Source organism: Pyricularia pennisetigena, chromosome 2, assembly GCF_004337985.1.
Source record: "Pyricularia pennisetigena strain Br36 chromosome 2, whole genome shotgun sequence".
NCBI lineage: Eukaryota > Fungi > Ascomycota > Sordariomycetes > Magnaporthales > Pyriculariaceae > Pyricularia > Pyricularia pennisetigena.
This window is the reverse complement of record NC_043741.1, coordinates 751,147-771,643: the sequence shown is the minus strand read 5'-3', so window position 1 is coordinate 771,643 and position 20,497 is coordinate 751,147. Positions and strand designations below refer to the sequence as shown.

The 20,497-nt window shown below is 51.3% G+C and overlaps 6 protein-coding genes across 6 annotated transcripts in view; 3 read left to right on the top strand and 3 right to left on the bottom strand.

The window, feature by feature from the left end:
• Positions 1 to 719: 719 nt before the first annotated feature.
• PpBr36_00179 (uncharacterized protein) lies at positions 720 to 1,469 on the bottom strand (the record flags this gene model as incomplete). Its single annotated transcript, XM_029887372.1, has 2 exons — positions 720 to 953; positions 1,335 to 1,469. The coding sequence occupies 2 exons, from the start codon at positions 1,467 to 1,469 to the stop codon at positions 720 to 722; spliced, it is 369 nt and encodes a 122-aa protein (XP_029751115.1).
• Positions 1,470 to 5,528: 4,059 nt separating this feature from the next.
• On the top strand, positions 5,529 to 8,591 carry PpBr36_00178 (uncharacterized protein; the record flags this gene model as incomplete). The annotated part of the gene is made up of 3 exons (XM_029887371.1): positions 5,529 to 6,297; positions 6,355 to 8,357; positions 8,379 to 8,591. 3 exons carry the CDS (start codon positions 5,529 to 5,531, stop codon positions 8,589 to 8,591), a joined length of 2,985 nt encoding a protein of 994 aa, XP_029751114.1.
• A 3,483-nt stretch (positions 8,592 to 12,074) lies between these two features.
• On the top strand, positions 12,075 to 13,853 carry PpBr36_00177 (uncharacterized protein; the record flags this gene model as incomplete). The annotated part of the gene is made up of 1 exon (XM_029887370.1): positions 12,075 to 13,853. One exon carries the CDS (start codon positions 12,075 to 12,077, stop codon positions 13,851 to 13,853), a length of 1,779 nt encoding a protein of 592 aa, XP_029751117.1.
• Positions 13,854 to 14,584: 731 nt separating this feature from the next.
• Positions 14,585 to 15,598, bottom strand: PpBr36_00176 (uncharacterized protein; the record flags this gene model as incomplete). The annotated part of the gene is made up of 1 exon (XM_029887369.1): positions 14,585 to 15,598. One exon carries the CDS (start codon positions 15,596 to 15,598, stop codon positions 14,585 to 14,587), a length of 1,014 nt encoding a protein of 337 aa, XP_029751116.1.
• A 1,316-nt stretch (positions 15,599 to 16,914) lies between these two features.
• Positions 16,915 to 19,211, top strand: PpBr36_00175 (uncharacterized protein; the record flags this gene model as incomplete). The annotated part of the gene is made up of 2 exons (XM_029887368.1): positions 16,915 to 18,455; positions 18,569 to 19,211. The coding sequence occupies 2 exons, from the start codon at positions 16,915 to 16,917 to the stop codon at positions 19,209 to 19,211; spliced, it is 2,184 nt and encodes a 727-aa protein (XP_029751119.1).
• An 856-nt stretch (positions 19,212 to 20,067) lies between these two features.
• PpBr36_00174 (uncharacterized protein) overlaps positions 20,068 to 20,497 on the bottom strand; it is a gene marked incomplete at both ends in the record, with an annotated part of 701 nt that continues 271 nt past the window's right edge. Inside the window, one exon of the mRNA XM_029887367.1 lies at positions 20,068 to 20,497. This exon is cut by the window's right edge and continues 2 nt beyond it. Within this exon, the coding sequence (XP_029751118.1) occupies positions 20,068 to 20,497 (430 nt within the window).

Here is a 20,497-nt window from a genome sequence, read left to right as displayed (position 1 = left end):
AAGGCTCCCGAGTCAAGGTGGTTTTCTCTCGATGTCGGCATTTGTTTGGAGATCTGCAACAAAAAGAACGTGCATACGATCAAGACGGCAAGCCGGGTTATTTAACGGATGAAAATAGCTGCATAAGGCGTATTGGGTACAGATGTAATCACCACACGGAAAATAAGCAAAAGAAAGAAAGAAAGAAACACCGGGTGCAAATCTCACAGTCTACCCTGGTTTCAGGCGCAAAATTCGACACCCCGGCACAGTGTTGAACTTTGCGTAATTACGCAGCAATCCCCTGTTTTTGGGAATATTTCAAAATCGCAGCCTACACGTAGTACTTCACAGCCTGATGGGAAATATTACTAAAAACAAGCAAACCCCCCAGCCCCGCGCGCTGCCCACAACTGTACAAGGGCGTTGGTTCTTACCCCTACCACCATAGTAATGGCACAAAGGGCGGGACGAGAAAGAAGTAACAAAGCAACCAAAAAGGGAAAGCAGCCCATTTGATACTTTATTGCGTGTTTCATTCGGAGGTAATTCATCTCCGATTTAATGACTTTGTTGGCTCCCTCTTCCCCAAAAAGAATGGAATGGTAAGAAGCGGTTGTTTGATCCGAAAGTCTAACGAGTTAAATCATAAAAAAAAAAAAGGGAGGGTGGGAAACCAAAGTAAAAAAAGACACACAGACAAAAACAAGCCCTGCCTTTTGTCGGCGCTCGATAAAGTATTAATAGGTATAATTCTTGTTTCTACCACGACTCGGACTATCATATTTGTGCACCATCAAAGACTCGACGTAGATTACCGAGTACCGAGCCCATGACACACTTGTAGTAGCTTCGGAAATCGGATTGCTAGCCGGCGAACCAGACCTCCCTTCCCCCTCTCCTTGGGCGAACAGATCTTGGACCACCAGCTTTCTGAGCCAGTCAGTCCGCACAGACGTGACCCGACTTCGCAGCTGAATTGCTGAATCCGTAGTAAATCATACAGTACGAAAAGGGAGGAATTGACGAAGGAGGGAGCAATCGGCGAAAAAAAAAAAAAAATGGTTACAGAACTAGTGGCATCGCCGTCGCCCGGCCGCTCGTCGCTTGGGGATTTAGGCAGCGGGAACGGTCCAGTCTTAGGCCGCATGGCTTTCATGTTGCATAAATTCCGAGGATCGGCCCATTAATACCCTTCAAAAAACCCCAGCCTCAGCCCACTCACCTAAGGTGTCTTGTGTAGGGATCATTATATGGTCAGAGCTTGGTGCAAAAAAGGTTCTCGAGGCAGACGAGTTGCGGAGATCTTTTTTTTTTTTTTTTTTATTCTCTTTAATGCCCTTCTTTCTCTGTACGGTAACTTTCTGCAAGCTCAACCCTGCACCCTGCCTTATCTTCCTCGGGGACCCCTCGGAACAATGGAACCAAGACAGTGACGCCGTTGAACGAACCGCTCCTCTCCTGCACGCATCATTACTTGCGTCTGTCATTTTTTTTTTTTTTTTTTTTTTTTGCGTTTGATCGAACCAAACCAAAAACTAGGGAAATGCTGGGGTCGCCCGTTCAGGGTCAAGCGAATTTCTTCTTCTTCACTACGTACTTTCGCATTTTTTTAAAATTCGCTCATCTAAGTGAACCAAACTTCTCTTGTCCATCTTTCCCAAAAGAGTCAATCTGCAGCCTTGATCACAGTTGCAACGTCGTATCCTGTACCGTTGCAGAAACTTGTTGATCGTTAGCAGAGAGCCAAGCCAAAGGGGAGCAAGGGGAGCTATCCTTGTGGTTGGCTGGCGGGGTGCAATGGGTCCCACTTTGTCCTTGTACATCGTGGGCTAATCCGTGCAACCCATCCCAACAAGCCACCTCTGCACCTATCTATCACAGGGTCGCAGCCGGCAGGTGGTATCCACAAAACAAAAACGCAACGGGTTCCTTTCCTGCAATGCATTGTCACTGCCTTTAGTCACTGTCCACCATGCATCTATTCGAACCAACACCAACAGCCCTGAAGCGAACGGTGGTTTATTCCCGCGCGTATCATGCCATTCTGTTCTGTTCTATTGATTTCACCTAAATATTGAACACACGAGAATGAAATCTTAACCTTGGATGCAAAACAAAGGAGGAGGCAAAAATAGAAGAAGCCTTTTGACGTCTCAGCCTCGTATTTTGAGTAATCAATCCGCCATTACCAGTAGATGTACAAGGTGAGTGGCAAAAGTTCCCTCCTTGTGCCTGGTTCAGTCGTCCTTAGTATTAAAATACCTGACTTGCCGATTCAAGCAGCTTCTGAAAAAGAGGCAGAAAAAAAAAGAGGGGGCAGATCGGATAAGGGGCACGGTTGTGTGCTTATCATGTGTAAGTGTGTGTGATGTGATGGGAATGGGATGGATGCAGGGACGGATTCCTCCCAAATACCGTTTTATTTTCTTCTTGTTCCTTACTTGTGCTGTTCTTACTCTTCAGTGGTGAGACTTCTTGATACCTTAATTACGCTCCCGAGTGTTAGCGTCCCCACGAATTGTTCAGCTCGTGGCCGCCCGCAGCGTGGTACATGCCTAAAAATCGACACTTATGCATTGATGCTACTCTTTTTTTTGTCTGTTGTGTCGCTGCTGGTACAAACTGCTAGGACTACTCCAGTAGCAGTAGTACTAACCCGTATCCAAGTGGCGGGCCGGCCAATCCAGGGATCATCGTGGAGTTTCGACTCGGTCGATTCGGTTCCTCTATGACCATTTTACTTTGTGAAGCTAACGCAAGCGTACCCTCTCTTCCCCGGTGTGGTCCGGGGCCGTGTCACCACGACGACAGTGCCACCGGTGCATCCAATTTCAGCATGTCATTTGCGAATCTCTCTGATGCGGTGGATACCCCTATTATAATAACCGGCACACCCACCACGTCCCTTTGGCCCGAGGTACGCGACTACGATCCCACCATCCGCCCCCAGAATGAACAGACTTGAAGGGTAGAAGTAAATGTGCGGACCATTACCACCATCATTGATCATGCTCCAGGGACCGGGACTGATACAAAGGACTCCTCTCCCTTCCAGCCACAGGGCAGAAAGGAACTGCTGCTACCTTTGGCCTAGCTAACAAGGGCCACTACGGGGTAGATCAAGCTGAGCCGTTCATACCAATCTACTGTATACGTCCGTCCTAGGATAAAAGGGGTTTGGTGTTTTGTGGCCCAGCCCAGTGATTCAGCCACCGCGTGCCCGTCGGACCGGGTCCCTTGCATTAAATTGTAGCTTGTAGACAGCACTACACCTAAAGAATCAACCGGATTGGCAGTGATCAGCCATCAATTAAATCATCCCGTGCGGCGTTGCAGTGCCGCACCTACCTAACCATATAACAACACACCACAAAAACACACAACCCACGCCAAACACGCATGTGCAGTTCTCTGCCCTTCCTCACAAATTTCCCTCTATTTTTTTTTTCTCCTTCTTCCACAGATCCCCACATTCAACGCGACGCAAGGGTCATGGGGGGGCAATCGGGGCTTGTGCGAGGTTGGTAAAGGGGTAAAGTACATTCGCCGAGTAAAACAAAAGTCATTCGCAAGGAAACCGGGGTGACGACTCTTCGCCCCAGTGGGCAGAAATAAGGGTGCAGTTGTGAAATTGGACCTCTGCAGACAAGGATGAGAAACGGAACCATGCAATTTGTAAATTCGTCTCCGTGGATGACAACAAAAAGCAATGCAGAAGAAAGAAGGCTGGAAGTAACAGGAGAAGAAAAAAAAGGGGACGAGAAAGGAAAATCAAGTACCCAAAGCTTAACGGTCTCTGAGGTATTCGATTGGTTTAGCTTGATTGTACGATGAACCGCATCGTCCAATCTGATGGCGCATTCGGGTGGTCTTTGAATTATAGTTGTTGCCAAAATATTGGTTGCTAAATGGTGTGCAATCTGATTTATCCACCTCGAAACAAATTGTTTCTGTAATGGGCGTGAGTGGCTTGAGTGACTGTGAAACTGGGTTTGAGTGACGGCCTTGTATCGGTAACCAAGGAATCTTGAAGAGGGTTTGAAAAAAAAAAAAAAAAAAAAAAAAAAAAAAAAAAAAAGGCCTAGCTAGTCGACGGATCCTGCCCACCCTTTCTCCAAACTGCCAATCAAGCAAACACTCCAAAAAGTCCGGGCAGTTGGTCGGCTCGTCATCTTTCCTACCTTGGATAGCTAGTTCGGCACCTACCCTGATCTATCCCTCGAGTCGCGTTGCCCCTCCCATCAGCACCGTCGCGCAGGCATAATCTATCGCTCAAGGAAAAAGACGTTGTTGTTGTTCTCTATTGTAAACGATCACAGCATACGTTTGCACCTACGAACGACTACGTATCCTTCTCGCAATTTGATTGTATCCAGTAGCTAAACCCTTTCGGACTCGTCTGTCTGTTATCGCGTCGTCGCGCCACCTTCGACACCATAACTGCCCCCAAGCCAAACTGATCATATCGGCAGTCTTGGGGAACCAACTCTGATTGTTCCCAACCACCTTTTCACCTGAGCATTGACGAACCAACAAAAGATCTGAACTGCGCCAAACTTTGCGTTGATCTTCCCAGATCTTTGTGTTCGATTCAAACCAGGTAATAGACCTGGACCTCCAAGACCAGATCATCATCTGAAGTACGGACGAACACTAGCAAGGTTTCTCGGACGTGCGCAACCGTCGACTGGTCAGTTTGCATCATTTCCCGCAAGCTTACCTAGACCCAATCTATGCACGAACGTTTTGTCTCGAACTGCTGTTAGCTGCAAGTCACCACGTCTCGACCTCGATCCTGCCGGTATGTCACTCTTTTTATTTTTATTTTTATTTTTTCACTTGTCTCTCGATCCTAGCCTAGTCGGCTGTCAGCAGCCACAGCTTTTTCATTCTATGCAGCCTTGGCTCATTGTCGAACCGTTTTGGTTGTCGCACTTTCATCTGTCTCATCCACAAGTCCACTTATCCAGTGAACTCGAAATCGTTCGCCCGCTTGCCCGCGGGCACTCTCCCGTCCCTTTTGTCAGTGAGAGAGACCCTGGGAAGCGAGAAAGCATAGCCCAGCCCAGCCACTTTTTTTTGGCCTTTCGTTCTTTATGACTTCTGTCGGCTTAATTCACGCATAACGACGTTTCAAACCCACAGCGGAGCTCCGCGCTTACAATACAGGCCACCCCATCCTGGACAGTATTAGTTACCGGGCACGAACCCCGGGCCTCCCTGGCTTTCCTTTGTGCCGGTGGGCTCTCGCCTGAGATACACTGCGACGAGCAAGGCGGCTTTCAACTCAATTTCACCCAGCCCTTACCGACACCACCGCCATCCAGTCGCCGTCCGCTGCGCTGCATCAGCGCCCGACCGCTCGTTCCCAACGCACACAGCAACGCCTCCATTCCGTTGGGTGCATAACTCCCGAAACAAAAATTAATGGACTCGATCACCGGTGCACTGTACGATTGAACTCGCATCGATTGAATGCAGACGTCGAACCACGTTTGTTAAGAGTTACAGCCGCTGCACGTACGCAAGCACGTCGCGCATCGACGATGTCGACCACCACCCTCCCGAGGGCTACCAACGGGCCACCGACCTCGGCCCTCCCCGCCTTGCCCGTCGGGAAAACACGAAAAACCGCCGGAGGCATCGTCGCTCCCTCACGTTCAGCCAGCAGCACACCTAGGAGCGGCCTGCGCGCTCCATCGACTTCATTTCTCCCTCCCTCAACGCCCGCCCCAACGACTGCGTTACCACAACCGCGATCGGTCTCCGGTATTGTTACTCCGGGAACCAAGACCATTCGCAAGACGGTCAGCATCAACTCGTTTCCTCAACCTCCTCGTGGCGACAGCGGTCGTGCCAGCCTTCCGCCTAGTCCCCTCTCCAGTGGCGCATCGGCCTCTCGAAGGCCGAAAACCGCGGCAGGTGCAGATATCCATAACTCAGGCAACACGCCAAGCCTGCTAAACGGCTCGGAAGGGATAAAGTCTGTCCGTAACGCCGGGGCCAGGAGCTCGGATGGCTTCATCAGTGTAGGATCGCCACCACAAAGTCGAAGCTCATCTGCACAAGACTCATATTCAACCTCGGCGACGCAGTACGACGATGTGACAGATGGGACGCAAAACAAGCCAGGCGCCGGAGGCGAAAGCAAGAGAACATCAAAGATGGATGGCAAGGGAAATGTGATAGTCAGCGTCAGGGTACGACCTGATGCAGGCTCTAATGATCACGGGAGGACAGAGGGAGAATGGTTGGTCGATGGAAGAAAATCGCTCATTTCATATCGCGGCAAGGAGGGCGGTGATTACTTTTACGGTATGTTACTCGGAAGAACCCCAGCTTTTGGTGGGTTTTTACTGACCAGCTATGCAGATAACGTTTTCGCGACGCATGACGACAATTCAAAGGTGTATGATCACAGCGCCAAGCGCTTGGTTAGGAGAGTAATGGAGGGCTACCACGGCACGGTGTTTGCGTACGGAATGACGGGTACTGGAAAGACTTTCTCCATGCAGGGTACTGCTTCGTCGCCTGGTGTTATTCCACTAGCGATTACGGACATTTTCTCGTACATTCGAGAGACGCCCTCGAGGGAGTTTCTGCTACGCGTCAGCTACCTCGAGATCTACAATGAAAAGATCCATGATCTTCTCAGCATGCCCACCGGTAGCGGGGTTGGCGGTAACGCAGCTCAAGAGGAGATCAAGTTGCGTGAGGACAGCAAGCGTGGAGTCTATGCCAGTCCGCTCAAGGAGGAAATTGTGCAAAGTCCGACCCAGCTGTTGCGTGTCATTGCACGTGGTGACCAGGCACGCAGGACGGCCAGCACACAGTTCAACGCCAGGAGTTCTCGAAGTCACGCTGTCGTACAGATTGTTGTGGAAAGTCGGGAACGGGTACCGGGTTCTTCTTCGACGGGTGGCGACAGCAAGCGGTCCGGCATGCTCCCCGGCGGCGTACGCGTGTCCACTTTGAGCTTGATCGACTTGGCAGGCTCCGAAAAGGCTGCCGAGAGCAAGGAGCGCCGTACTGAAGGCTCGCATATCAACAAGAGTTTGCTGACTCTGGGCACCGTCATCTCGAAACTGTCCGAATACAAGGACAAGGACGGAAAGATCGACAAGGATGGCAAGCATCTTCCATACCGAGACAGCAAGCTGACCAGGCTATTGCAAGGAGCCCTCTCCGGAAATTCACTTGTCAGCATCCTCTGCACGATCCAAATTGGCGCTGCTGGTAGCATGGCCGGAGGTAACACGCACGTCAGTGAGACGATCAATACACTCAAGTTCGCAGCACGCGCCAAGAACAGTATCGTCAGTCATGCGAAGAAGGCTGAGGAAGCTCTAGGAGCAGGTGGTGAGGGTGGCGCGAGAGTTCTGCTCGAAAGATACCGTATGGAAATCCAAGAGCTCAAGTCTCAGTTGAATTCACAAGCAAAGAACAAGGGCAAGGAGACCGATGAGTACAAGGCAAAAGACGCCGAGGAGGAAAAGGCACGCGAAAAAGAAGCCGAGCATCGCCACGAGGAACAACTTCTCGAAATGCAACTCGCACGCACAGCTCTCAAGGAGAGGATAGACCATCTGAATAGGCTGATTCTGAGCTCCAAATCGACAGGTGTCAACTCGAACGGGTCATACAGCTCGTTGGGAATGCACCCTCGATCGTCGCTCGTCTCGGTCAGGTCAATGGGGACAACAAGCGGACGATCCCTTCTGGAGAGGACATCGTCAATGACATCATCTTCTTCTACCCTTGGTCGACGCACCAGCAGCCGGCGGGTGTCGAGCAGCGTGGGGGAGATGAATGTTGAGGAAGAGGACAGCCACGGCGAATACGGAGACGGAATAGCATCTCTGGCGGCTCAGAACCGAGCGCTGCAGGCCGATCTGACGGACAAGAACCGGTACATCGCGACGCTGGAGAAGCGCTTGCTACAGGCTAGGAGGACAAGTTCAGCACGGGCATCAATCGGTATTGGGGGTTCCAAAGGCATCATGGTCGGTGAGGACCACAGCGTAGCGACCGTCATCAAGGAGAAGGATGCCGAGATTGCCGAGCTTCGTGCTCGTTTGGATGACAAGGATCGGATGTTGAGTGCACTGCGGAGCGCCGCGCGGTCCAGGGACAACGCGGACCGAGTCGACTCACGCGCCGAGATGCGGACATCACAGATCATGGACGGCAGTGCAAAATCGCCCAGCGAGGCGCGTACATCACAGATCATAGAAGGGCCAGCGAAATCGAGATCACCTCTCGGGTCACCACCAAGTGAAGCAGCGCCGTCACCGCCCTCGCTTGCTCGCCAAATGTCTGGGATTAGGAAGCGGACAAAGAGCGTGGACGAAATGAGCCGTATACTTGATGAGATGGTATGAATTTATTGCCAACAGCCTACGCCTTTACGAACTTGTGTCGGCTCGACCTCGGACACTACTGATAAGGTTTTCTCTGTGCAGATTCAGGATCGTGTCGAGAGTGGCCAAATCGTCCGTGGCGTGCGTGGCAGCGTCAGAATTGCCAGCGAACAACGGAAAGCCCCTGCCATCGCAGCGGATGACCAGCTTATGCATGAACCAAAGCCCGCATTGGCTTTGCAGGTCTGAAGCATGTATTGCTTCACGGGACTGCTTGACCTGGTAGCTTTTTCTTTTTCATTTCATACCATTTTCACTTTTTCTCGAGAGGACTCTACTCTCTCTCAGATTCTACCCCCGCGGGTTCACCTTATTTCCTTCTCCTGGCACAAACATTAAAGGGCTGTCTTTTAAAAAAGAAAAAACAAAGGTGTGGTGCTGTTTTTTTTTCTTCCCTGGGATGACTTATTGATCTGGAGTTTTATTCCTATCCTTGGGCTTGGATTGTTTCAGTTTTTCTTGATACCAGCTGGCGGCTATATATTCTTTCTTTATGTCGGTATTTTCTTTGTCGTTCGCTGGCTGGTGTCGTTCCTATACCCGACCTAAGATCTTTTCCTTGGGTCTTTCCCTGACTTTCATTCTTGTTTGGTTGTGTCTTTTCGTCTTAATGTCAGTCTCTTCGGACATGCTCTCTTTTTTTTATTTGCAAACGTTGGGCTGTATTATATATATCCACGCTTACATAGGGGTGCAGTAGAGCTTTACATGATGGGGGGTAGTGTCGCAAGTTTTGGTTGTTTGGGAGGCAAACCTTTGTAAAGAACGTAGGAAAGAGCGACAGAGCGAGATGAAAAACAAAAAAAGAGAATCACTTTCAGGTTGCGTATCGTACTAATAACATGTTTGTGCGCTCTCCCTCGCGCTTCCGAGGCTTCACATAGCTAAGGTAATACTTGACACTCATTATCAAATTCACCCCTGCAGGTTGTGCATTGTCCTCTTTGTACTTTGCAGGATTAATATCATCTATCTGTTGGTAGGATCCGGCAAAGTCCAGGGCGGCGGCACTGAGTAATCAATTGGCAAGTGACCTCTTGAATATTTAGTGGCAACAAACAAGCATGCGGTCCGGGGAGGTTGGACGGGACGGATGCGGGAGTTCGGCAACGAGCGTATGTAGAGGGTGGAGCAATTTTTTTTTTTTTTTTTTTTTTTTTACCTATATCGGGCTCATATATGTGCTAGGGAGGCACAAAAGAAAACAAAATCCAGGTTTCGCCACTGACGACCGCTTCAGGTAAAATGACTATATGCGACACGTTGATAAATTGTTTTGTTGTAGATAGATCGCCTCGTCGTCCGTGTAACGATACGACCGGACAAAAACTACTGACTTGCCCGACCATTATTTGCCTCTTGTGGTGAGCGATCAGCCAGCAGTAGCCGTCGCAGAACATAAAAAATGGTGCCGTTTGGGGCAAAGAGCCTAATTTTCATTAACCCTGTGGCTAGCCTGGTGTTAGGTTTCTACAAAGAGTGATGATGCGCATTCCACTCCCCCTTTTTTTTTCTTTTTTTTTTCTTGTGTGTCTTCCCTCGGGTGCGTTGCCGGGACTTGGTTTTGTTTCTGTTCACAGCTTTCAGTCTTTCAAATACTTGCACAGAACGAGAAAAAAAAAAAAAAAAAAAAAAAAAAAAAGATAGAGAGAGAGAGAGAGGCGAGACTCGAGAGGGGCCGCTTTTAGAGGGGCGGTTTTTACTTGGTGCGACCTTGTCTCACATAAAAGCCGTCAACCAACTTGGTGCAAGCCACTGGCGTGTCTGATCGGTAGCGACGCAATCGGGAACCGAGACATTGTGAAACCGTAAGAGGGAACTTGGAAAAGAAAGGGCTTTGGTATTTTTATTAGGCTTCCTCATTCTTCATCATTGTCCCCCTTATTTTTCCTTTCTTTTTTGTCTTCTCGCGTCTGTTTCGTTTGCACTGACGCAGTTTACAGTTGAGTTTCTAAGTTTGTCAGTTCGTGCTGTTTTAAGACATTATGTTCCAAGGCATGAGGTACGCGAGGCATGCAATGCATGGTAACCTGGACAGCGCGCTTTTTTTTCTTCTTTTTTTTCTTGTCAATTACGAACAAACATCCAGAAATCGGCCGGCCCGCGTATTCCAAGTTTATTAGGTTGGGTAGGTATTCGGGTGGTAACCCACGCACAATGTATTATACGGTAGTGTATCCCTAACCTGGGGTAATCTGTTTCTTGGCTTGTTCGCCCGGCGCCTCCTTTCCATCAGACGAGAGCTATTCCTGGACCGGCAAAATGCATTGCAGTTGCAGCTGGTAGTCAGATTTCTTTCGCCTCCAATTGGAAAGGCACGGCTTGGTCAGATGAACAACAGGAAAGATCGACCAGGAACCCCCCTCCTCCCAACCCCCGGGTCTATTTCTGTTAAGAACGTTTCAGAATTGCAGGGGGGTGCATTTGGCTGGTCAAGCTGGTGAATGGTGATCTGCTGTGAGCCCACTCTTTGGCTCATTCACATCCGCTGACCAACCAGCTCGGCAAGACCCTTTGCGGATCTTCCTATTTGGATCTTCTCCGGCTCCTGCCCTTTTGGAGAGAGAAAGCGGGACGGGATCTTCGGTTGTATTTTTCCTTCGCTTGCTTTTGTTGGGTTAATACAGTACTGCAGACATGACAGCGCCCTCGAGGGAAAATGCCTACATGTACAGGAAGTAAACATTGAACAACCCTTCTGTGTGCTACGAGGCACTTTTGTTGTTAATGTTTTTCTTTTCCTGTGCTAGACGGAACTATCTTTTTCCCCTCTCGTATACTTATTAGACCTAGCACTCTTATTTCCTTTCATCCCAATGGGCATTGACTTGCCCGAGCTGCCATCCCAACTCGTAACTACTGGACAACGAACCCCTAGATCCATCGTCTCATTTCCGCACACGTCAGCCAGCCCTACTACCTACTACCTACCCTATAGTACAACGTTGATCTATTACAGGCTTGCTCCCCCACATGCTTTTGTTGTCGGGATATTAGACCCCTCTCTTCGGGTCCGTGACAGGCTTGCAGTTGACCAACTGCCGCAAAAAGCCCATCATACACAAAACGACAGTGGGCAAAACACGACCAGGTCCCGACGGGATCCTACTCTGCCATTAGGTTTCCATTTTCTTTCTCTCCCTTACTGTAATTTCTATTTGTACTTTGCGGGGGATCCCTGAATGTCTAAGAGAGTGTTCCCTTGACGATGACGTTTTAGCTATCGGTTCCCTTGTCTAAGTTGCCTAATGCTGCTTGAATCACGCACATCCTACTATTAGCAAACAAACCTTTCTCGTCCCCCACCGACTGCTTTTCTCGGTCTTAACCTTTGGTATTGCCTGAGATTGGGATGCGCGTGCGGGACAGGATCGGCTGCAGCTCTTGGTCTGACTTTTGACAGACAAATCCTTGTTTTTGTTCGACAGGTTCGACGTTTGTCTTATTTTTTTTTTTTTATCAACCCTTTCCCCCAACACTGCAACACAGCCTTGAACCTCTTTGTCTTTCCATCCCACTCGAGGAAAGCAATTCCTCCAACAGTCTATGGTCTCCACTGAGGACCGACTGTTTGGGATCCTTGGGCTTGCATCCAGGATATAACCAGGAAGTCGTTATTTTGGGACACCTAGTTTCGACATTGAAACCATACAAGCACATCAAGCGCTCAAAATGCCTCCTACGTTGGACCTCAGCGGCGCCACCCATTCCAAGATGATGGTGGTGCCGCCCAGACTCAACTTGAGGAGAGCAGCGTCCTACCAAGGCGAAAAGGGACCTTTGTCTTCCACCTCTTCGCGCTTCAGCTTCAACCACCTTGTTTTTGCCTCGCCACCACCATCGCCGAGGTTACCCACTCTCGTGCCTCCGCGACCGAGGAAGGCCTCCAATCCGCCGAGGCCGAGTCGTGTTTTCAAGACGCTGCTATTTGTAGCGGTGGCCGTGGGTATGGTTTACTTTTCTATAACTGCCGTCTGTGGCTCTAGAGTCACCATCCCCTGGCTGGAGCCCGAACCAGAGCAGTTTGAAATGGTTGGCCAGGCGGGATTGCCCGACTTTCCCACACCAATCGTTTTTCACGACAAGCGCGGGAACCCGAAATGGACCGTCTTCATTCCGCTTGAGCAGCCATTCCCGCTATCTATGCAGGGCTACGCCGACATGGTGTCGATGTGCCGTGGAGTTTCGATGCGTGTCAATGATCTGCACAACCCAGGGCGGGCAGCGGATACTTCGCACCATAACCCGTCGAAACTCGTATCTGGAGATGCGCACTTTGTGGATGTCGAAGAAGCCGAGGCGGCCAAGCTACTTCCTGGTGCTGCCGTTGGATATCAGAAGGGAGAGACACCTGTCTGTACGTCTAGTTTGACGTACGTGCTTGAGTCGACCGATGCGGGGATCGGGAAGTCCCTTATGATGATGTGGACTGCGTATGGACTGGCACAGCGCCAAGGGCGTGCCTTTTTCGTTGACGACACCCGGTGGGCGTACGGGAAATATACCGATATTTTCAACAAAGCCCCGGAAGCAGGATGCCGTGCTCCAAGGAAACACGAAATTCTGCCGTGTCCATATCAGGCGCGGCACCTTCTTGTCAACTTCGCCACGGTTGAGGGATACGTTTCAGCGTCGCTGGGTGAGCAGCCATCCACGGGCCCTGTTGAGCAGATGTCCTCGGACCGACAGCGGGAGCGTTTTGATCTTGCCAGGACCGGATACGAAGCTCTATTCCACCTCAACGCACAGGATACCGAATATGTAAAGAAGCGTACTGCAGAGTTGCGTGGCCAGACTCGTGCACTGCCCGGCCAGCGTGATGGCCTCGTTGTTGGTTTGCATGTTCGACGCGGCGACAGACACCCGCTCGAGTACCAGTACCGCGACTCGTATCTGCCTTTCACGGCCTATGCAGAGATGGCGAAGAAGCTTTTGGCTGGCAACGAAAAGCAGTCAGTCAAGATCCTGGCATCGGATGACCCGATGGTCTACGAAAGCGACGACTTCTCCGGCACAGCCCGTGCTCAGGAGCTCATTAAACTTGCGAGCAAAACAGCGATCCAGCAGGTCAACCCGAACAGCAACCGAGGGGTCATGCACAAATTCGTTGATGACACGTTTGGCTGGGAAGGCGGCTTCTTCGCCGCCATGTTCTGGAACTTGGGTCTGTCAAGCACCAGCGCGGCGCACTCGTCGCACAAGCAGGCTGTCATGGCCACCAAGGGCGCCGCATCTCCATCAGCGGACACGGCACGGCTGAGAAGCTACATGGGCCGTGCCTACATGATGGACCTTGCCGTACTCGCGGACGCGAGCGACGCCGTTGTGTGCACCGTCAGCGCCATGGGATGTCGGCTCCTGGGCGTCATGATGGGTTGGGAAAGGGCGTTTGAGAACGGCAAGTGGGTTAACATCGATGGTGATTATGGGTGGGGTGGTGGCACTTGGTGACCCATCTACACCAGGAGGGGGGCCCGTACAAGGCTCGACTCGGGGAGGGAGAGAGAAAAAGAAAAAAAAAAGAAATACACGATAACAAACAAAAATAGCGTCTGAGCATTTTCCCATGGCATTTGCGTTGGGACGGCGTTTGATGATCGGGGTTTTGGGGCATTTCTTTTGATACCACAACATCTACTACTACGGTGTTAGCATTCGCTTATACAATCAAATTTCCTTGACTTTTTTTACTTTGAATTACATCAATAATCACCATAACCGATTCAAGTTCCTTATGTCTCTTATTCATATTTGGCTTTACAAAGGGTAGTGGATGTATGTTGGATCAAGCTGGAACTTATTGTCACAATAGACACAGAGCCTTGCGAGATTGAGTCACATATTGCATTTGAGCCCGTGTTGGTTTATGGGAAATCATTCAACCTGGAGGTCAACCGTCATATGTTGCATTCCTCACCACTACCAGAGTAACAAAGTCGAGCCACCCACAACACCATACCACTAAAACAAAACAGAGAAAGCAGTAAACAAATTGATTGTGGAAGGTATATTACTTTTGAATCCCTATCAGCACCGATGCGGAATGATTAAGAAAAGGGAGAAGCATAAGAAGGAGAAAAAAAAAGATGAAAAAATGGTGAACAAACAAAGAAATTGGCAGAGCCGAACCAAACAGAAAACCAAGTCATGAGCCGGTCCAAAACATCTTGCCATGGACTCGCTCACCGAGGCGGCTCGGGCAGGGCCTCCAACATGGGTTCCTCGGGAGCCCCTGCAGCCCTCTGCCCATCAATCCAATTGAAAAACAGGGGCACGTCCTTTACGATCTGATCGGGGATGGCAAGGTCCTGAGCGAAGCGCGGAAGAATTCCCTTGGCGTCCGACGCCGTGGCCATAATCCACTCAATCTTGCCGGCGTCCTCGTGGCCCACTGGCAGGATACGGATACGTTCAACGCTGGTGTAGGCACCGAGAGTGGCGCCGCGGTAAAGGGCCTGGGGATCGAGCGAGTCTGGGTGATCAGCCATGGGTATATTGACTACGAGGAACTCGTGGGCGGCCGTTGTGGCGTTTTCTTCATCGAGGACGCTGCACGTGATCTGCAGGACAAAGAAGACACGGTCCTGCAGGATGCAGGGGGCGACCTTGTGGCGTACCCCCTCGGTGGCGCAGGTAAAGTCGCCATAGCGCAAGCCGTCGACCGTGACGGGCTCCATATCACGCACTACCAGGTGCTCCTGGACAGTCTGGTGGGCGACCATGGTGGGCGTGAAGGCCTTCTCCGTCTCGGCGTGGCGGTCCTTGAGGCAATCGCGGAACTCGGGCCACGAGGCGGTGCCGCGGATGGGCGAGTCCTCGTGCACCGAGCGGCGGCACACCCACGTCTCTGACTTGACGCCACGGCGGTCGATCGATGGGTTTTCACGGTGAATGCGGTCCAGGACGGCCTTGGGAATGGAGCGGGTCGAAACAACGACCGGGGCGGTGCTCCCGGATGGCGTCTTGCGAGACTTGTGCTTGAACAGCATCGGAGTCGTTGAATCCTTGGGCGCCGCCGTGTTGATGAAGCGGGCGGCCTCGGTCACGATGTGGCTGACGAGCGGGGGAACGTGCTGATCCGGGTGCTGTTCAAAGGCGATGCGATCGGCGATGCCCCATAGGCGTACCTTGGGTCCCAGCTGGTCGTTGGACATGTCTGCGGTGTTTGAGCGGGATGATAGCGGATGTTTCTGCATTAAGCTGGTATGACTGCGGTCGTTGTAGAAAGGTGCAATACTGTAATCTTGCGGGTATAAACAGTAAGGGAGGAAGATATAGTCTGATGTGTCTAATCTGATTGACTGACTTGGGAAATGTCGCTTGACGTCTAGGTAGGGAGTGACCTATAATTGGGATATTTAAAAAGACAGCAGATGGGAACTGGAATACCAAGTGAGTTGAGTGAGTCAGTCTTGGGAAGGAAGCACTTTCTTCGAACAAGGGCAAAGGACAAAATGAGAGGAAGGAGGTCAAGGGAAAATGGCGCCAGAAAAGAGTCGGAACCCGTTGTGCATCGTCATTTACCCTCTCACCCGGGGCAGAAGCAACAAACAAAATATTTGGTACCAGCAGGAACCCGTCTTTCGTGCCTGGTGAGAAGAAGCAAGCAAACGCTGAGCAGAGATGGGAAGTTTCAGGCAGAGCAACGTCGCAAAGGGGGGGCCGAGCGGAGATGGCCTGAGAGGATGAATACGACATTTTGGTGTGTGACAATCCCCTTCACTGTAAAGGAATCATGCATGGAAGCAACGCAGAGAAGATGTGTTTGTGTTTCGATGGGAATTCCATTTTCGGTCTTAGAGCAAGTAGATTAGATAGGCCGATTAATCGATTCTGTTCTGTAAACTGGTTGGCACCGGTTCTTTAGCTCAGCTCAACTGCCACATCACAGGCAATCAGGGTTAGGGTCAAACTTATCAAGCTTGCCAGCTCAAGCTGACACGTGCCGAGCCAAGCTGAGACGCTAAATAGTCAAAGTGGTCCAAGCTTTCCTCTAATGTGTGGGTATTGGTGTGATGAGAGAGACTCCACGTCACATAATAATGGAAATGTGTTGCCACAGCAGCTGCTGCCTTTCGAGGTCCATTTGATCCACAAGTTTTTGATGACATTCTTACCCTTCACTTGAACAAGATGAGACGGGCCCTGCTAGCAGCGAATTGAATCCAAGACCACGGGCCGGTTAAAATTTTAGTTTGGTTTCCATCTCCAACGTGGCCTCAGGTTTTTGTATTTCTTCTTTTTTCCACTTGTGCTGCCTGCCCACTTGCTTCTCTGCGCGCTCGGGTAAACCTGTGGTCCCGACACCAGCCGTTGATTTGGCGTCGATCTTGTTCAGCGGAACCAGAGAGGTGGTTTTCTTTCCCGTCTAGGCTAGGACTTGCTCTTCCCGTCTCGGTCTGCTTGTCGAAAAAAAAAAAAAAGGCCGGGGAGAAACAAAAAGACTCAATCAAACACACCGCCCTCAGTATCCCGTCCACTGACAACATTTCGGTCGCCTCACATCCTCACCATGTCAGACCCAGAAAGCGACTACCTCCAGCCGGGGTTCGACCCTCGTACCCTGACGATTCCCCGGCTGCGCTCCATCATGGTCACCTATAATATTCCTTTCCCCTCCAACGCGAAGAAGGGTGAGCTGATCGAGCTCTTCAACGACCATGTCGCCCCGCAGGCGCACAAGATCCTGGCCAAGCGGGAGCGGGCAAAACGTTCGAGCATGGGCATCACAGATGCCCAAATGATGCACTCTGCCTCGATGGAGGACATGGACGATTTTGATGCAGAGCCGCGCGCCCGCACCACACGGTCGAGGTCGCCGAGGAAAGCCTCCCGGGTTAAGCGCGAGTCGGAGGAACCGGAGCGTCTAATGCCGTCGGTCGAGCGTCCTTTGAGTCCCCGCAAGCGGTCCGTGCGATCCGTTAGCCGCCAAGCACCCTCAGACACGGAGACCGACGGTGACAACCGGCTGGGGGTCCGCGCAACATCACGGCGCAGCGTCACGCCGGCAGTGAAGCTCGAGGCGCCTGTCGAGAGGACAGAGAACCTGTTCGCATCGCCTCGGCGCAGCGACTACAATATGCTCTCCGAGGAGGAGGAGGAGGAGGAGGTTGTTGTTGACGACGGAAACCCCTTCACCAGCGACAACCCGTTCCAGAGCGGGAGCTCTCCGCCAACTGTCAAGACGCCTAGCAATCGTCGTCGAACCACGGGTGGATCGGAATTGTCTGTATCAAAGAACAAGTCTGCACAGAGGCGGCGAACCGACGGGCCCGTTATTCATGAGCCCACGTCACGCAAGATATCGAGGACTTATGAGATACCTGTGAGCGCGCTCAGGGGACCCAAAACACCAGAGCACCCGACGTCGGTTGAGCCTGGCGAAGAATTCACTCCTGATGAGCAGCTCGAGCTGGCGCAGGAGGAGGCGGAGCACGGGGTAGTCGCCAGGAGGCAAGCTGAACCGAAAAGTCGGAGCTGGGCGCCTTTTTGGGTCGTCATTTTCATGCTTCTGGGCGTCTATGGTGGCTGGTACCGGCAAGAAAAGATCAAGGTCGGCTACTGCGGGCTCGGCCAGCCGGCCACAGCGATACTGCCCCCACATGTGCAGGAAAAGCTGCCAGAATGGGCAGATATACTTGTGGAGCCCCAATGTGAGCCTTGCCCTGCTCATGCCTACTGTTATGAGGATTTCTCGGTCCGCTGTGAGGATGACTATCTCATGGTGCCCCACCCGCTTTCGCTCGGTGGTCTTGTACCGCTTCCACCAACCTGTGAGCCAGACGGAGAAAAAGTCCGACGAGTGAAGGCTGTGGCGGATAAGGCTGTGGAAGAGCTAAGGGAGCGCCGCGCACAATACGAGTGTGGGACGGCGGCTAGTCCAGAGGAGCAGAAGCCTGCAACGCCTTCGATAGAAGAGGAGGTTCTGAAGAACCTTCTCAGCGAGAAGAGGAGCAAGAAGATGGGAAAGCAGGAGTTTGATGACCTATGGGAGGCTGCTATCGGTGATATCAAGGACCGCGACGAGGTCGAGGAAGAGGAAGACAAGGTCTTGTGAGTTCAACCCGATTCCCTAACTGGCAGTGTCAATTTCTTTCTTTTCAAAAACCATCTGCTTCTGACACCGAAATAACTAACCAGCCCCGTATCTGGTCCCACCTTGCCAGAGATTCCTCCGATGTTCCGCATACCCGATTATCGTCCACCTCCCTTGCGCGACTTCCGCTCACCTGCTCGCTACGACGAACATTCCGACTCGGACTGGAGCGATATAGACTCTATCTTTGCGCTGTAATCGTCCTGATCCTGGGTGGCTTCTGGGCCCGCTTCAAGTACCGGCGCCACGTGGCGACCAAGGCTCAGGTGCCTCGCCTCGTGGACATGGTTTTGGAGCGGCTGGCGGCCCAGAAGGAGCTCGCTTACGAGACGGGCGAGGACGATCCATTCCTGTTCCTCCCCAACCTGCGCGACGATGTGCTGCGTGAAAAGCACTCGCTTGCTGAGCGGGAGCGAATCTGGCAGCGCGTCCGCACCGTCGTGGAGCAGAACAGCAACGTTAGGCAGGGACAGAGGGAGGGTCGCGATGGAGAGGTTGGACGTGCATGGGAATGGATTGGGCCGACCGCGGGCGGTGGCGCCATTGGTAGCGCCAGCGGCGCACGCCGTCGCACACTCGGGGGACGCGTCTCTTTCGGTCCCGGCTTGAGCGACAAAGACGAGCACGATTCGAGCGCCCTTGTTGAAAGTCCGGCGGACAGGACGGCCACGCACAAGAAGTGGAAGGAGGGCGGTGGACGGCCGGCGTTCTGAACCACGACGACCTGATTTGAGGTCCGGACTTTGGGATTGGGTGGTCTGTATGGGGGATGTGTTGGCGGGCGTCTGGGTTGGGTTTGTTTTTTTGCTTCGAGTGATGGGGATACCATTTTAGGGGCTGGTTAATTTGCCGTAGGAGCCTTCGTTTTCTATTTTGGGGGCTCGTATGTTTCGTTTTTTTTTTACCGACATCTGTCTGTCCGTCTCATTACCTGGAAGCGCTTCTTTCCAGTCATGGCCTCTCGCTTGGCCTTCTCATCTCATTTTCCTTGTGTCGACCTTTTCTCTTTTGTGTAATCACATTTGATATTTGACTGAACCCACTCTGTCAATTATCTTGACACTTGGAAGTTTTCTATGTACTATTGACACATAAGAATTTGACAAAGCAAGCTGCTCTCGTCCTCACAACCATGGAGCGCCCCTTTTTCGTGGTTCCATGCTTCCTCTGAACTTTTGCATCACAGAAGTCCATACCATACCAGCATTTTGTATTGTAAATATGTGCGGCTACTACACTCAAACAATCACCTACTCAAAATGCACTATGGGATCCCGGGAAAACACAAGAAAGAAATCACAGAATATCCCATTGGGGAACGATGCGACCATGCTTTGGGCAATGACCAAGAGCTGCCTCAATCTAAACCCATCTTCCACCCGGCTTGGCTCCACCGCTCCTCTGTACCTTGCCCGCTATGTTAAGTTGGGGAAGGTATGTGCCCGATCTCCTGGGGACTATCAATCTTGTCTAATCACTACTGGGATATGCTGCTAAAGTCAAAATTAGGCACTCGATAGGGTTGAAAAAACTGCACAATGTATCAATGGTGAATCGGGGTGGAAAAGTTCATTCATGCTTAAACCTGAATATTATGTAGTCCTTGAATCTTTTGAGAAGCGAAGCCAGATCTTCTGCGACAATACCTACTGAAGTATACCCAAAATCCCAGCAACGCATAATAATATCCCGTGCACAATTCCAGTCCGAAATCGTGGGCCTCTGCCCACCATGAAGAACTTTATCGATATCATTGTCGTCGACCTTGGCGTACGGTTTTTCCCATTCGGTAATTCCATATATCGCCGAACCTAAAGCAAACAATTCTTTTTGGTACATACTTAGTTGCTCAATATCGTCCTGGGGCAAAGCCGGCCAATAACGCACTTCGTACGTATGTTGCCCAAATTTTGGATATACGCCTTCAAGTGCAGCACTCGCAAAATCGCAAAGTTTAAGGTTCATTTTGTCAAAGACGAGGGTATTTCGGGTAGAGAGA